Below are 15,232 nucleotides of genomic sequence, written 5' to 3'. Positions count from 1 at the left end.
CCAAAGTCTTCAAAAACTAAAAGACTTTATTAAATTATGGTGAGCCATTATCAAAAAGAAAAAAGATCTATCTATTATAAAAAATGATTAATTAAAGGATGAGCCTTCTTTCTCTTAATATAGTTTAAAAGGACAAAAGAGAGTGGTTACAAATAGAGTAAAGATAAAAGATAATAAAAGACCTTGGGACTTGTGGTACAAATGCCTTTCCTGGAATCACAGAAATCCAGAAATGGTTAACTTAAAGTTATAGTTTGGGCTTGAGGGCAGCTAAAGGAAAGCTTTGCTTCGCCAACAGCAAATCCTTTCCCAAACTCAGACCAAATCACATCCTTCCAACATGTTGTCCAGGAGAATATGATCACAGGATCAGGGATCAACAACCAAACCATTCCTCAACTCACAGAGCACCGATGTAGCTTATTTAACGATTGGCCACATAATTGCACATGAATAAACTTTCACTCAAAGCACATCAATAAATTTTCAACAAAGGGAGGACGAAGAAAAGAAAAGCTTTACAGTAGGTACGTACACACACACACACACACACCAGCACACACACACACAACCGCTCCATAGCGTGCATGCCATTTCACCTCTCAACTCTCCTTTCCTTCCTTTCCCTTCTCTCACATCATAAACTTGAGTTGACACACACACACACATACCGGTACACACACACACACACACATACATACACACAAGACACGCCTGCTGGTGTTTTGAAACCCTGCCAGATACTACATACTGTATAGGGGGGCGGTGGTCACAGCCGGGCCCTCTGATTGGCTGACCCGCTCACTCCGAGAACGAAAACAAACCACAGTCAGCTGGCCTCCTCCTTAGCCAGCGAGCATGTGACCGTGTCGTTCGCGCGCGTGTGTGTGTGTGTGTGTGTGTGTGTGTGTGTGTGTGTGTGTGTGTGTGTGTGTGTGTGTGTGTGTGTGTGTGTGTGTGTGTGTGTGTGTGTGTGTGTGTGTGTGTGTGTGTGTGTGTGGCAACTGAGGCAGAGAGAGAGCGGGGGAAAGAGAGAGCGAGAATGAGCGCAAGGAGGCGGGGGAGCAGACAGAAGAGTAACCTGAGAAAGAGAGGGAATAATATGTCATGGGAGAGAGCGACAGCAGAGAGAGAGAGAGAGAGACAGGCGACGGAGACAGGAGACAGAGACAGAGAGAGAGAGAGAGACAGAGACAGAAAGAGGGGAAGGGGACTGAAACAAAGAGGAGAGAGAGAAGCCAGGAGCATTACAAGGGAAAATGGAGCAGGCAGATGTATGTCTTATGTACACAGTTGCATTGTTCAAGGCAATCTGAGTGTACCACACCGTGTGACACGCACGCACACACACACACACACACCTATGTTAACCAACACCCTAGGAAAATACTAACTTACCAACTTGAAATCCAAAACAGTACTTTTACACGACGGTCGGAATGCAAAAGCGTGGCGACCCAGAGACGAATTCCATGGCCTAATTAATCAACGGTAATTACATCTGATAAAGGGCCTACTAAACAAACTGCATCAAGTGCACAATAGTTTTGACAATGGACAATGTCGTGTGTTGTCTAATGCAAACATGACAAATGACTTCCTCTCAGTCCATAGCATACAGAGCCCAGAGGCTTCAGATAGGGCATCAAAGCTGGGACACACACACACACACACACACACACACACACACACACACACACACACACACACACACACACACACACACACACACACACACACACACACAGGAAATAAAGGAGCTGTTCTCTAATTATTGTGCACATGTTGTGCATTAAAACTGTGGAAGTCCAACTTCACATAATCTCTGCAGCCTGCTTGTGACAAACACACACACGCACGCACGCACGCACAAACACACACACACACACACACACACACACACACACACACACACACACACACACACACACACACACACACACACACACACACACACACTAAGTGCCCACAGATGGACGACGGACGTGTTCGTCCCAGGAAACAGAAACGCTGGCACCGCGCGTCTGTGTGTAGGAGATAGCGTCTACGGTTACAGCTTCTGAGAAATGAGAGAATGCTCCCGAGGAAAACGCTGGTTGTTCTGGCCTCAGCCTCACTCTGCTCCTTACCTTGCTGTTGTTTAACTAGCCACATATCGCAGCCCCTTCCCCTAGCCCACACCTCTCACCTCTGACCCCTCCCCATAAAACAGACTCCCCTGGGGAGATGTGTGTGTGCCTCTGCGCGTGTGTGTGGCAATCTCCATGGCGATAGCAGCTTGCCCTGAAAAGGAGGGGGGGGGGGGGGGGGGGGGGTTGGGAGGTGCGCTCCGCTTCGCCAGATTATCATATCATTAGGATCAGCCCCCTCCCTGCAGCAGGACAGAGCTGTGGAAGTGTTTGTATGCATGAGGGGGTGACATCACGACGTGTGGGGGCCACCGTTTGATGTAATCCAATTTTCCGTTTCCAGCGCATAAGCAGTGAGGAGGCCGCCCAGGGCTGGCCAGCGCACTCCGAACCCAGGGACAGCTGGCGCGGAGAGGCTTTGAGCGCCAATAGGCCAGCATATTTACTTATGTGTGTAAATAGACCACCACGACCTAATCTGAATGTTAATGCTACACCCCGGCCGTCTGCCCAACCACCGCGACGGCGGCGGTTCGGCCGTTCGACCGACCGAGGGAGAGACCAAACTGAAAAAGCTTTTCGGGGTAATGTCGCGGGCGGCTTTCCAACAAGGGTCTTTAGGATGTTTTGTTAGGGATTAATTGCGTTTACAGGCGTGCTTCCGCTTTGTCAGTGCGGAGCGGTGGAACAGAATAGCACTGGCTCTGTGTGAATGAACACCCTGGATTAGACCCCTGGCGAATCAAAACAAAAGGCGCCAGCCATTGAAGCCGTTGGGTCTATATCACAACACAAGACAACCGTAATGACTCATTAGTCTGTGGAACTGAATGGGGAACGTTTAAAGAACTGCAAACACTGTGGGTATTCATAAGCATTCTTACCAGTTAACAATGATTACATTTTTACTAATTTACTACTACTTATAAGAATTAGATATCCCATAGTAAGTGGCCTAGTTTGATTCAAACACATATTGTTGTGCATATTGGAGCCTTTGAATCAAAGCCAAGCAACAAACTAGTCCATTGATACAAAGCAATTGTACTGCATTTCCATTAGCAACAAAGCTAAAAGCACAACACAGAATGGTATTTTTCCACAGCGAGAAGAACCAAACAATGGCAGATCGTAGGAAGACCTTGGAATGGTTACGCAACAATGCAGAGGAAAAGGTTCCTAGACTCGTGGAAAATGCAGCTCTTTTATGACGGCAAAGTCCCTTTAAATGGCCAACAGGGATGTATGGGTCCAATAGTATAGCGCACACGTAGGGGGTTGGGAGTGTGGTACTCGAGAGGTAGCTAGAGATAAGTAGGGAATGGTTTATAAACCTATTCTGTTCTGAGGAAGAGTAGGTACATACAGTATGTGTACATTAAAGTTGTTTTTATTTTTATTCATGAAAAATTCGATGGGTCTACGCATTTTTTTTTTGCGGCACTGAAAGTAGAGGGTTAGGTTCGATTTCATCCGAATATCCTAGTGATATCTCAGTGATAATTTAAAAATGTATATGTCAAGGGTGCAAGACATCAGACCGTACAACGGCTCTTTTTTTGGATATCCAAATATTTGATTGGAAAACCTAACAAATAGGTCAAAGCTTAAGTGGATGTAATCGGGCCGGTCCTATACCAACCTATGGGGCCAGATTGTTGCATTTAATTAAATGGGTAATCTTATAGAACTGAGGTTGTCAGCTAAAGCCAGACTAAGCCCTGAAAGCGATGCTATAGGTCTGGGTGGCTCAGATAGTGCGTCTCTCTTTGTTTCAGAGGACATAACTTGATAGTTAAGCTGCCACAACTGAAATGCTCTTCATCATATCCGATATCAAATCGATTAAGAGATGGTTACAGCGATTCATCTATGATTGTGGCATTCTATGCCCCAAATGTGTAAACACAGAGGATTTTATGAGAGTAACACACATTCGTCGTTCGTCTTGAAAACCTCCATCTTAAAAAATGCTTTAAACTCGAAGTAGTATATAAAGACGTACACGAGCACACAAAAGTAAACACACACATCCCAAAGACACAGACACCTGACTTACCCTATTCTTACCAGCAGGAATTTGAATTTGGTGTTCATCAAACTAGTTCTGAATGAGCCTTTGTGAAAACGCTTTTTATTAGTTTTCAGTCTCCGCCGAGTAGGTGACATAAATGGTGCCCAATTCAGATTGAGTTTCCAATGGGTCGCCTAGCAACCACACCTAAAAAAAAAGTCCCATAAAGTCATGGGACATGGGAAGCACAGGGCCGCAAAGTAGACCGAGACAAATTACAAATGTCGCCTGGAATAGGGGAGTGGAAAACACCCCCATTGCGTAGTTTAAAAAAACATTAATAACGAGTTGAACAGCCACGCTGGAGTGATGTCGCTCTGATGGAGTCTCTGTCGAGACGCACTGATTAACAGCACACACACCCCCCCTCTCTCCTCGACACACCTCATTTACTGACCTGGGTTGATTTATCGTCAATTAATCTAACATTTTACCGATCACTCAATTAATCATTTCATGACTAACATGTCAGGATTAATGGTAAATGGCAGTTACAAGTTCCCAGAACTCAGTGAAGTCTCTTTGTAGAACGATTGGCCCTGAGTAAAAAACGATCATCATCGATGAAGCAGAGAAGAAAAGAAGCAGACAAAAGCAACAAAATGTCTCAAAAAAATTTGGTTCAGAGTTAAACATTTAAATAATTCAAATTATAAATCTGTTAACTTCTTGCCCATTGACTTTCATAATATCCGACTTTTCAATGATGTTACGAAACTACTTAGATGAAAGAATCAGGCCTCATCTGGTTGTTTTGTTGTTTGATGGTCAACACGATAGAGGAAGGGCCAAACATGTTAACGAATGGTTCTCAGACCCATACTCCAAGCGGATATTCCTGCACGATATCACAAGAATCAAGGAAAACAACCAGCCAGGTATTCTACCAATTACTGCCTTGTGTGAAGAAGACCGCATAATAGGGCCAATCACAGAGCTTTCCCCAAATCGTGGGACGGGTGTAGAAGGAAGGAAGAGACACATTCATTCGGAAACACCTTGGGACTTATTTAAGGGTTTGTGAACGTGGGGCCAAAGTGAGTCACCATTTTAGAGCAGATCGATTCAAGCTTGTGTATCCCTTTCTTTAGACAACAACTGACTCCTGCTCCTGACTCACAGGTAGAAGAAACGCAGGGGGCTTATCCTGTGTCATTCCCCTCCCCTGGGGTCAGGACTGCATGACTTGAGTGAATGAGTGAGTGAGTGGGCTGAGGCATTAGTGAGAAACAGAGCCCTTACTGGAAAAGTGAACCCACCTATTTACTGGCAATGGGCTGCAGAGAGAAGAGAGGGGGAAGGGTGGCTAAATCACCTCCACACAAAATCGAGACCCTAGTATGACCCATTTTTCTATTTTTTTCTTCACACACACACACACACACACACACACACACACACACACACACACACACACACACACACACACACACACACACACACACACACACACACACACACACACACACACGCACTTTGGAGTAGCTTTGGGAGGTGGGAACCTCTAAAGAGATCTGCCACATGCTAGACTTGGACCAGTCTTTTGGACCATATGTGGATCATTTCAATGTTAATGATGAGGTGTTGAATCCCTCAGCCTCTAGCGGCACTTCCTGGAGAGTCAGATTAAGAACCAGGCCCTACCCGCCAGCCTTCCTGTTTTGAAAGGCCTTTTTAAGTCACTCTGTAAGGGCTATATGGCTTTTTGCTGGCTGGGAATGTTGAAACCCTGGTTCCGCCAACCACACGTGATAGGTCAGAAACTAGAAGACTAGAAGTCATTAGTTCTTCATGTTACCCTCAAACCGGTGACACCGTTAAGGCGCAAGATGAGCGTTGTTTCTAGCGTGTTAGCCTTTTTCGGAATGCTGAATGAAACGTTTCATTCACAATTTGGCTAGAACACTGAAAAGGAAAATAAAAAACCAAGCTTGTTTTACTTGGTTAACAAGCGAAGGGGCTTTCTTATTCATAGGACATAAAAAAAACAACGCTAGTTATCAGCATGGAGGATAATTACTTCCTATCCTCTTTTTTATTTTTTAAGATTTGTTTTGTGATAGGTTTGAGGTTAATTTAATTAAAAAGGGCCACTACATTATTGATCAGCGATGATCTCAGGGATTAAAAGGGCAAAAAACAAAGCTGACCGTCGCTTCCTTCGCTCTCTCCAACAGTGAGCTAATGCAGGTGGCGTATCATAAAGAGAATATCAACTGTCATCAGATCAATAGATAGTGCAATATCTTCTCCTCCGCTGACTAAGCCATTATTGTGTTACAAGAAACGAAATAAAAAGAAGCCGGCATTCGCTGCGAGAGGTTTACCGTTTTATTAAACAAGGCTCAACCTTCTCATTTTACGACTGTACCACCCTGATGGTTAGGGGACTACATTGCAGCCTAAAGCCAGAAAAAAAGCTCCAGTTCTTGGTGTTCTTTGCTGCTCTGGTGGAGATTGTGGCTCTGTGACCTGCAATTTCTCCCCGGCTGCCTGTTGTTACGAGAGTTTTATAATATCTCCATGAGAAGGACGTCGAACAATTAGGGAAACATGTGTGCATGTCCGACAGGGGTCTCTTTATTGCCCCAGTGTATGGTGTGGTACAGATTAGCCAGACACGTACACACGTGTGTGTGTGTGTGTGTGTGTGTGTGTGTGTGTGTGTGTGTGTGTGTGTGTGTGTGTGTGTGTGTGTGTGTGTAAATCCAGCTCAGCACACATGCCTGGTGGTCTCCGGGGAACAAGGTGAAGAGCCACTAATCTCCCTTTGAACTTTAGTCCATATGGCCTGGTGTTTCTCTTGTTACACACAAACAGACACACACATAATGCCATTACGCTACAAAGACCAGTAGGGCACGCACGTTATGCCATTACAGTGACGAATGTGATTCCCCAGGCCGCTTGCAGTACTTTGTGTGGGCAGTGATTGAGATAGGGGTGTGCTCGGGCCAACCTCTGACTGCCCATCCTGTTCAAAAAAGTACCGGCCGAATCTAAATATCGATCCATTTGTTTTACCTCAGTCTAGACACAGACCATTCGTTAATAGTCATTGTCATTTGGCTTTGAGACATAATCCATGGAAATAACACTAATTTCCCCTCCAACCCATTTAACCTGCTTCTACGCGTCCCAAAGCAGGCATAACACAGCAGTCTTTAACACCACAAGACATATTCTCCATAGCTCTTAGGATCTGATTTGTGTGTGTGAACGTGGGGGAATTCTCTCCCATCCACCTACATCCATTACATCCAGCCCTGACGTTCCACCATCCTATCACCCCAGTGTCCTCACATTCCCAGGAAGGACGACCAGGCAACATCTCAAGTTCCTGGGGCCGAGGGGGACCTTCCCGGCCGGCGATTCCCAGAGCAGTGACAATTCCCGGAGCAGTGATGCGTGTTCCCCGTGTCGTGTGCGGTGACTCACCTCATTGTCGTGGTGCTGGCAGAAGCTCATGCGGTCCTGGAAGAGGGAGAGCAGGGCGAAGTTGTTCTGCAGCGACTGGGCCAGGGACACCGTGCCCCCGGGCTGCCCGCCGTTGTTGCCGTTGGTGAGGGCGTTGGCGCGGCCACCCAGGTGGAACCTCTCGCTCAGGTGCTCGATGAAGTGGTCCTTGGTGAGGCGCACCCGCTGGTGGGCCCGCACGCAGTTGTCGCACAGGTACTCCTGGCAGTCCAGGCAGTGGGAGCCGGCGGGGTTCTCCTCGTCGCAGGAGCTGCACTGGGGCTCCGGGAGGAGCTGGGGACGCAGCAGGCCCCCGTGCTGGTGGTGGAAGCCGCCGCCGCCGCCGCCGCCGCCGCCCAGCAGGCCCCCGCAGTGGAGGCCGTTCTTGTTCTGGTGCTGGTCCTCAGAGCTCACCACCACGTCCAACAGGTTGCTGAAGAGGAAGTTGGTGGAGGGGAGGGAGTCCAACCCGGCCTCCGAGATGGACACCTTCTGGTCGCAGGTGGGGCACCGGAGCTTGAGGGGGTCTCCCGGGCTACGCTGGCCCTCGAGGCACTGCCTGCAGAAGGCATGGAGGCAGGGCAGAACGTGGAGCCTCCTGGAGGTCTGACTGGAGGAGGTCGATGTGTGGGAGGAGGAGGAGGAGGTAGATGAGTTGGACGAGATCGGCGCGGAGGAGCCGCAGAGCTCTTTGCAGAGCGGACACGTCTGCAGGTCAGTGTCTGGGAACGAAGCCATCTGCATCGCCACTATGAACAGCTTCGATTCAAAACGTGAATTAGTTCAGGAATCTCATTTGGAGGTGTGTTATATTTGTGTTTGAGGTAGATTTATGAGGTATACATGAAGTCGGATCAACCTTGCTCATCGACTTGTAAAATTCTTACAGTAAATAACACTGAACAGACGCAAAAAAAAGAGGTAGCAACTTTGAAAATCGATAAGGTTGAGATCAACTTATCAGGAGACACATTGATCTACAACTAACAGGACAATTCATCCCCATAATAAGGCGACTTAAAGAAAGGCATCGTTGTAATTTCTGAATAATCATAAACACGCACTTTAGCGCCTAGATGGGTAAAATGTTCGCTGACGTTTTGGAGGCTGGTTTCATGAAATAAATCTGTAATTGTAGTGACAGAGAAATAGCGTCTAAGTATGAGGTGCGTCTCTCCTCCCCCACAGAGTCAACATGACTGCGGAGCCCCGCTGATAAAACGGGCGCACCAAGTAGCCTGCACGGAAAATGTCCAACGTATACCCGTCCGCTTCTCAGAGTCCGTGTTGTCGTCTCCCCTCTAGTCCACCATCGGGGCCCGTTCCTCGGCGTCAGGCGCAGCCAGCGACCGATGGTAGTAGCAGCAGCACTAGCCTCGGACCAGAAGACTCTAAATTATTCATGAAAGCGTTGGCACACAAGCGACACGGTTCATCGCGTGGACGCAAACCCGAGAGATCCAGGAGCCCCTGGACGTTTAAACGGAACGATCTCTGGACTCCGTAGCACGCAACACCTTTCCAACGATGTTGCACGCAATTTTCAAGTTTACCCCAGCTCCGGCTGGGAGGGAGCCCACTTCCTATTAACCTCTCCCTCTCTGGCTATGCATGCGCGGAGGAATGCAAAGGGCTTTTCCACGCGCCTCTCTGGAGGCTCCCGAGCGGGCTACGAGCCACTCAGTCCTGCGATCGTGCGAGAACACTAATCTGCCCTCTAATCTGGAAACCCGGTCTAAAACGACCAGTTCAGTATGTCGGTGCCCTCTCTTCCTTCTCCCCCCAGTTTTCAGCGATATAAACAAAACATGGAGAGTGCGCTCTACGCGCTGGTACCCCGTCTCGTGGGCGCGTATTGATAAGGCTGCTCCTCCAACCGCTGTAAACGGAGTAAAATGGACACACATTTCCGCCCTGAGGAGGGGGAGGGTGGGAGGTAGGAGGAGGGGCTGGTTCAGCGCTGCAAGGCTCGCCCCGGATTGGGGAGGGGAAGAGAGGCTCGGCTCTCTCAGGCGCTGCGTGTGTGTGCGTGTGCGTGTGTGTGTGTGTGTGTGTGCGTGTGCGAGAGAGAGAGAGAGAGAGAGATAGAGAGAGAGAGAGAGAGAGAGAGAGAGAGAGAGAGAGAGAGAGAGAGAGAGAGAGAGAGAGAGAGAGAAGCGCGTTCGTGAGCGTTTGTTATTTAAACAAGGTAAAGGTGATAGAATAATAAAATGTGTAAATCGTAGGGAATGTTGCTGTTTAAGCAGCACAGTTTTCCTTAATCCAGAAGTCACTGTTATGTAAGTGTCGATATGTTACGTGGCGATTGTAGGCCTATGGCCCTTATCAATACAAGGTTGTATATAACGTAAAAACAAAAGTAGAAACTACATTTGGTTTCGATTTGATGAGCAGATGCGCTTATTGCAAATCAATGCAAGTGCCCCGTGCAATCACCCTGACGTCAGGGTCCAGATACCCACTTTGTGGTCGTTCGTCACGCAGCCCGCCACGTGTCTCTGGCAAATACAAAATCCACAGAATGCTATTCATGTTGTTTCACTATTCGAATGAACCGAGCTCAAAACCCATTTAAATCAAACTAACCTTCACATTTTTTCTTTTAAAAAAGTAAAAAGGGAAGGATCATGTGGGGCTCGGATCTTTTGGTGTAACGAGGCAAATCCATTTATTATTTATATTTTGCTAATTAATAAATGTATTTATATATAAACGTATATAAACTTATTGGGCCATACGACTTGGGTAGGCAGTGTAAATTGTAGCTTATCAAATTAACTTTTGGAGTAGAATGATAGAAGAACTATTTCATAACAACAGATCTACTTACAACTTAGCACGAACATATAGTACACATATATATGAAACATATTTTGTGGAGGGGACATTATGACCAATGCCGGTTTTTATTAAGTTGGTTTTCATTTCCAGGACTCGCCCTGGAAACGAAAACTTTGGGCCAGACTCTGTAACAGCATAAACAGAACCCGTACATATCTGGCCTGAAATAGGCCTTTGAACCACTTTTTAGATCGGTTTTGGGAAAAAAAAAATACTTCGGTCCAGTCCAGACTGAATCCTTTATTGGGGGATATATGGCGTAATTCAGAATTCATTACAAATACTTTGTTTTTGATCAATTAACATGTCACAGTATCAGTGGTTCAATTAAATTAAATTCTATTTCAGGTAATTGTATAGCCCTTAATCACAGGTACAGTCTCAAGGGGCTTAACAGGCCATACATATAGGACACTCCCCTAACCCTAGAGGGCAAAATAAATCACTGGCTGCGAACAGCTAAGCTATAGGGCTACTTCAGCTTCGTCCTGCTACGGTTTACCGCTAAAACTATAGCCTAACCACGCCCTTTAGTTAACCTCCATTTATACTGTATATGAAACATGTATCGCACGTAGTTTTAAGAATTGCGAGGAGCATAATTGAAAGGTTTTGACATGTGAGAACGATGAGAATCTTGTGATAACAGCACAGCAGACATGGTCGCTTTTTCACGCGGTTAAGTAAATAAAGGAATATGGAGTAGCATGAAGCGTTGCCATTACTCCTGCCTTGCCTCTCGACACTGAGGCGACATGCTGCCATGTTCAGCCCATATTATTCCACGAAGACGTTGATGAGGGTCTGCCAGAGCCATTTAGAAAGATTTTCCCCTGAATAGCTCTGGGCTCTGCGTGTTAACTTCCCCCTCCACGAGGTCCATTGAACAATTTACCCTTTCAGCAGCTCCATAACCACGCAGAAGACTGACCTTTTAACGGGGGCTGGCAGACAGAAGTCAGTATGATGGGACTGTAAGCTACGCGGGCTAATTAACGTGTCATGGATGTTGTCATGAGGCTTCTTGATTAAGTAGTTATCGCCCCTTTTATGTATGGAGGTGGTAGTAATGATTGCAGGAAAGGTATGATGCATGCTAAAAAGGTGTCGACAGCATTTCAGGTAAGCCATTGTTTGTAATTCAACTTGTCAGCTAAATTACGACGTCTATTTATAAATCGGAGACCCTTCTAGAGCGGGCAGTCAGCTTTGATGAGTTTCTCAATAAAGGCACAATGTGAAAACATGCTCGTTGTTGTCCACCATCTAGCGGAGTCCTGAAGCTGTTGCCGATATGCATGCATTGGATGCTGAGTAAACACAAATCACATATACGAGCATGTTTCTCTAAAATCCGTTGTATGTTCCCTCAATTATAACATGCACTATACAAGATTTGTTTAAAACAATGAGTTAATGACGAAAAACAATTAATTTAATACGTTTATTAAAAAACCGTCCTACAAAAGAAGCCAGGATAAGTGCTTAGGAACTGTCAACAGCAGCTTATTCAACAGAATTCTAAAGGTCCAAAAAATACCTTAAAACAAATATGCATAAACATGAACCAACTCTGTTTATTACATTACACGTAACTATGCAACTTTTAACGGCAAATGAAAACAAGGTATCAATATTGGTTATGGAAAATAATTGTAAAAAATGGAATAAATCCAAATAAAGGAAACCATTTCGCGTTGCACGTCTAAGTATCAACTACACAGCAAAGTCCTCGGCCTAACACACAATCCTTAATGCATCTTCTTTAACACCATGACTCCCTGTCTGGTATTCCTTGGGCCCTCGTAGGGGGAATGCAGGCGCTTTCTCCCGGCTTGGAACGAGAGTATGTTGCGGAGGGGCTTGATTCGCAGAGTCGGGAGCGTGGCCGCGGGGCAGTGGGAGGGGAGGTGCCGGCTGGGGTTACCGCTAGGAGGGACGGCTCTGCAGCCCGCTGGCCCACGAGCGGTTGTGTTTGAGCCAGAGGCGCGCCGAGGGCGTGTCCAGCGTGAACTCCTGCTCCTGGGAGGAGCTGACGGCGGCGTAGTGAACCGTCAGCCTGGGCTGGAGGATGGCCGCCGCCGAGAGGAGCCGGCTTCTGGCCGACAGATAAACCCTCTCACAGGCATCGCTCCTGATTGGAGGGAGAGGGGGTGTTACCAACCTCCGACTGGGTCCGACTGATCTCACTTTAATCATCTCTGTCCAATGTAGTGTGCTGAATACCTCCATTTGTTTTTTTTTGTTATTCTACATAGGACTTGTTTTAATATATTGTAGTTTTTTTTTTTATGTTGCACAATCTCTGCAGGCATTGCCACTTTTCATTTCTTGTTATATGACCAATAAAACACACACACACACACACTACCGTTGGACGGTGATGCAGAGGACCGCCGGTTGGAGCTCCAAGGAGAGGTTGGTGGAGATGAACATCTCGAGGCAGAGAGCCATCTCTATCTCTCCCAGGGTCGGGGGGACGCACAGGGACTGAAGGCCCCGAGCCGCGGCCACTTCGGGGTAGTAGCCGGCGTTCAGCGCACCTGCCCCCCAGACCCCCCCAGACCGTTGCAGGGTGAGGCCAGGGTCATGCATGTCTCCCCATTAAAGAGACAGCGCCTCATGCTTTTGCTAGGTTGATCAAATGTGTTCATGTCGTCTCAATGCATGCCGTTTTTTTTACTATAGCTGAAGCAGTGAGGCCATCAGCTCTAAACTGTAATTTACTTCAATAAGAAACTTCAATAAGAAAGGAAACACTTTTTAAATAATGCCTTTGATAATGATAGCCTGGAAACTAGACAAGTCTGCGAGCGCATGATTTATTTGCTCTGGCATATGCATCCGGCTTCCCTCTCTCCCAGATTTCCAGTAGACCTGGCCCGGGTAGGGCCATCACAGCCGTTCCATCTATGAGACGGCGGGTTTAATGTGACGAGGAACTCTATGGGTAAACAAACAAGAGGGCTGCCTCTGATGTGTCACACGTTCATCATGAAGATGAAGAGTAAGTGTTCAGGCTACCATTATTTAGGGCAGGTCCCGAACCTGACCTCCATTACGCCAGCGGCACATTCAAAATACACAATTTGACACGATCAAAAATTGTAGAAACCTTACACCAATGGAAAAACGACCCATTGTTGGTACGTGCTTGGAGAGACTTACGGATGAATATTTCCCGCGCGCGGAGCCAGAAGTTCTGCTTGCCCAGTTTGTTGAGGAGGGCCTGCAGCAGGCCCGCCTGCACCTCCAGCTGCTTGCACAGCATCAGCTCCACCACGTCTGACGCCAGGGGCAGCATCTGCTTCTCCATGCACTCCTGCAGGTGAGCGTTGAACACGGCTCCGTGGCACTGGGAGACGTCCACAGACTCTGCAGAGAGGGGAGGACACTGGAGATGTTCTGTGCATGGTTGGGGTCGTGTCTGAAGCTGTCGTTTCTTTCCCAAGTGGACACATTTGGACGTGCCCATTTCAGGTGGGGAGGCTTGGGAAAATGAATACGCTGACGGAACAGTGTGACTTGATACATTTTTACAGATTTATTAATGCAGTGATAATGTTCTTTAAATTGTACTTGTATTCATGTTTAAAATAGGAATATTTTTGTTTTGCAACCTCAATAACGTCCTGGGCACCATTCATCATATCTCCCTCACCGTTGGGCTCCTTGAGGCCCGGGAGGTTTGAGAGGATCTCCAGAGCGCCTCTGTGGGCCATGCGCTCTGCCAGCCGCAGCAGCAGATGGGTGCGTTCCTCCAGGTCCTCGGGCCCACACGGCCACGAGCAGGAGGCCAGAAACCACTCATTGTCTGCAACACACGACAGACCCAACCAGTGGTGGACGGCAGGCCCCTGACAGGCAGCAACTCTCGTGCTTGCGGTTTGTCCAATGGATTTTGAGCCAAGGTCAAACCAAACAAGGCACCGTCATGCTCACCACAAACAAATCCTTCACAAGGGTAGTTTAGACAAAGTTTCCATCAGAAATGACACCCAGGCAAATTAGTTTATCTGGACATGCCTTTTCTATAACAATCTGTCCTCCATACTTGGGCACATCTATACCTCTGAGTGTGTTGAGCGCACCCTCTTTGCTGCCGCTCCGCAGGAAGAGCTTGGAAGCCATGGTGATCAGGGAGCAGCGAGAAGCAGCGCACTCGTTGCCAAACAAGCCTTTCAGAGTCGAGAATGCAACCTGAATGCTGGACAGAATCTCCACCACTCGCCGACCCTGCTCACAGATAGATGGGGCCGCAAATACATGCATTTACAGGGAGCCCTAGTTTAACTGGGATTCATAATGCCCTTTTCCAAATGTCTATTGAAAAGCACTTGGCAGTCATGGAAGCAGAAGCGGAGATGAAGAGCCAGTTGGAGGTATCATTTGAATTAAACAGACTTGTCTTTTCTAACAACAGGTTTCTATAGTAGTTTTAGAGCAGGGGATTTAAAAAACACCCAAGGGCATACAATTGGCTTTATGTGTTCATGCGTATGCTTATTGTACACAGATACACTACCTTCCCCCACTGGTGGGTTTTGTAGTATCTAAGCATAAGGGAGACCCCAATACGGCCAAGGGTGGTCTTCATGAGGTCATCTGCGCCCTCCTTCAAGACTGAATGGAGAAACAGTCACAAACAAAATGTCACATTAAAAACATTGAAGTGGCTTGCATTAGTATTAAGACTATCAGTGTGCCCTGTGTTGCAAGAGCACACCTTGTA

The 15,232-nt window shown here is 47.1% G+C and overlaps 1 protein-coding gene across 1 annotated transcript in view; it reads right to left on the bottom strand.

Annotated features, from left to right (window-relative positions):
* Nucleotides 1-9,534, bottom strand: part of LOC307084870 (E3 ubiquitin-protein ligase TRIM71-like) — a 22,877-nt gene extending 13,343 nt beyond the window's left edge. Inside the window, 1 exon segment of the mRNA XM_079749374.1 lies at nt 7,642-9,534. Coding sequence (XP_079605500.1) covers nt 7,642-8,403 — 762 coding nt within the window. The 5' untranslated portion in view covers nt 8,404-9,534.
* Between the last annotated feature and the right edge of the window lie 5,698 nt (nt 9,535-15,232).

Source organism: Pollachius pollachius, assembly GCF_949987615.1.
Source record: "Pollachius pollachius genome assembly, chromosome: 13".
NCBI lineage: Eukaryota > Metazoa > Chordata > Actinopteri > Gadiformes > Gadidae > Pollachius > Pollachius pollachius.
This window is presented reverse-complemented; position numbering and strand designations above follow the sequence as displayed.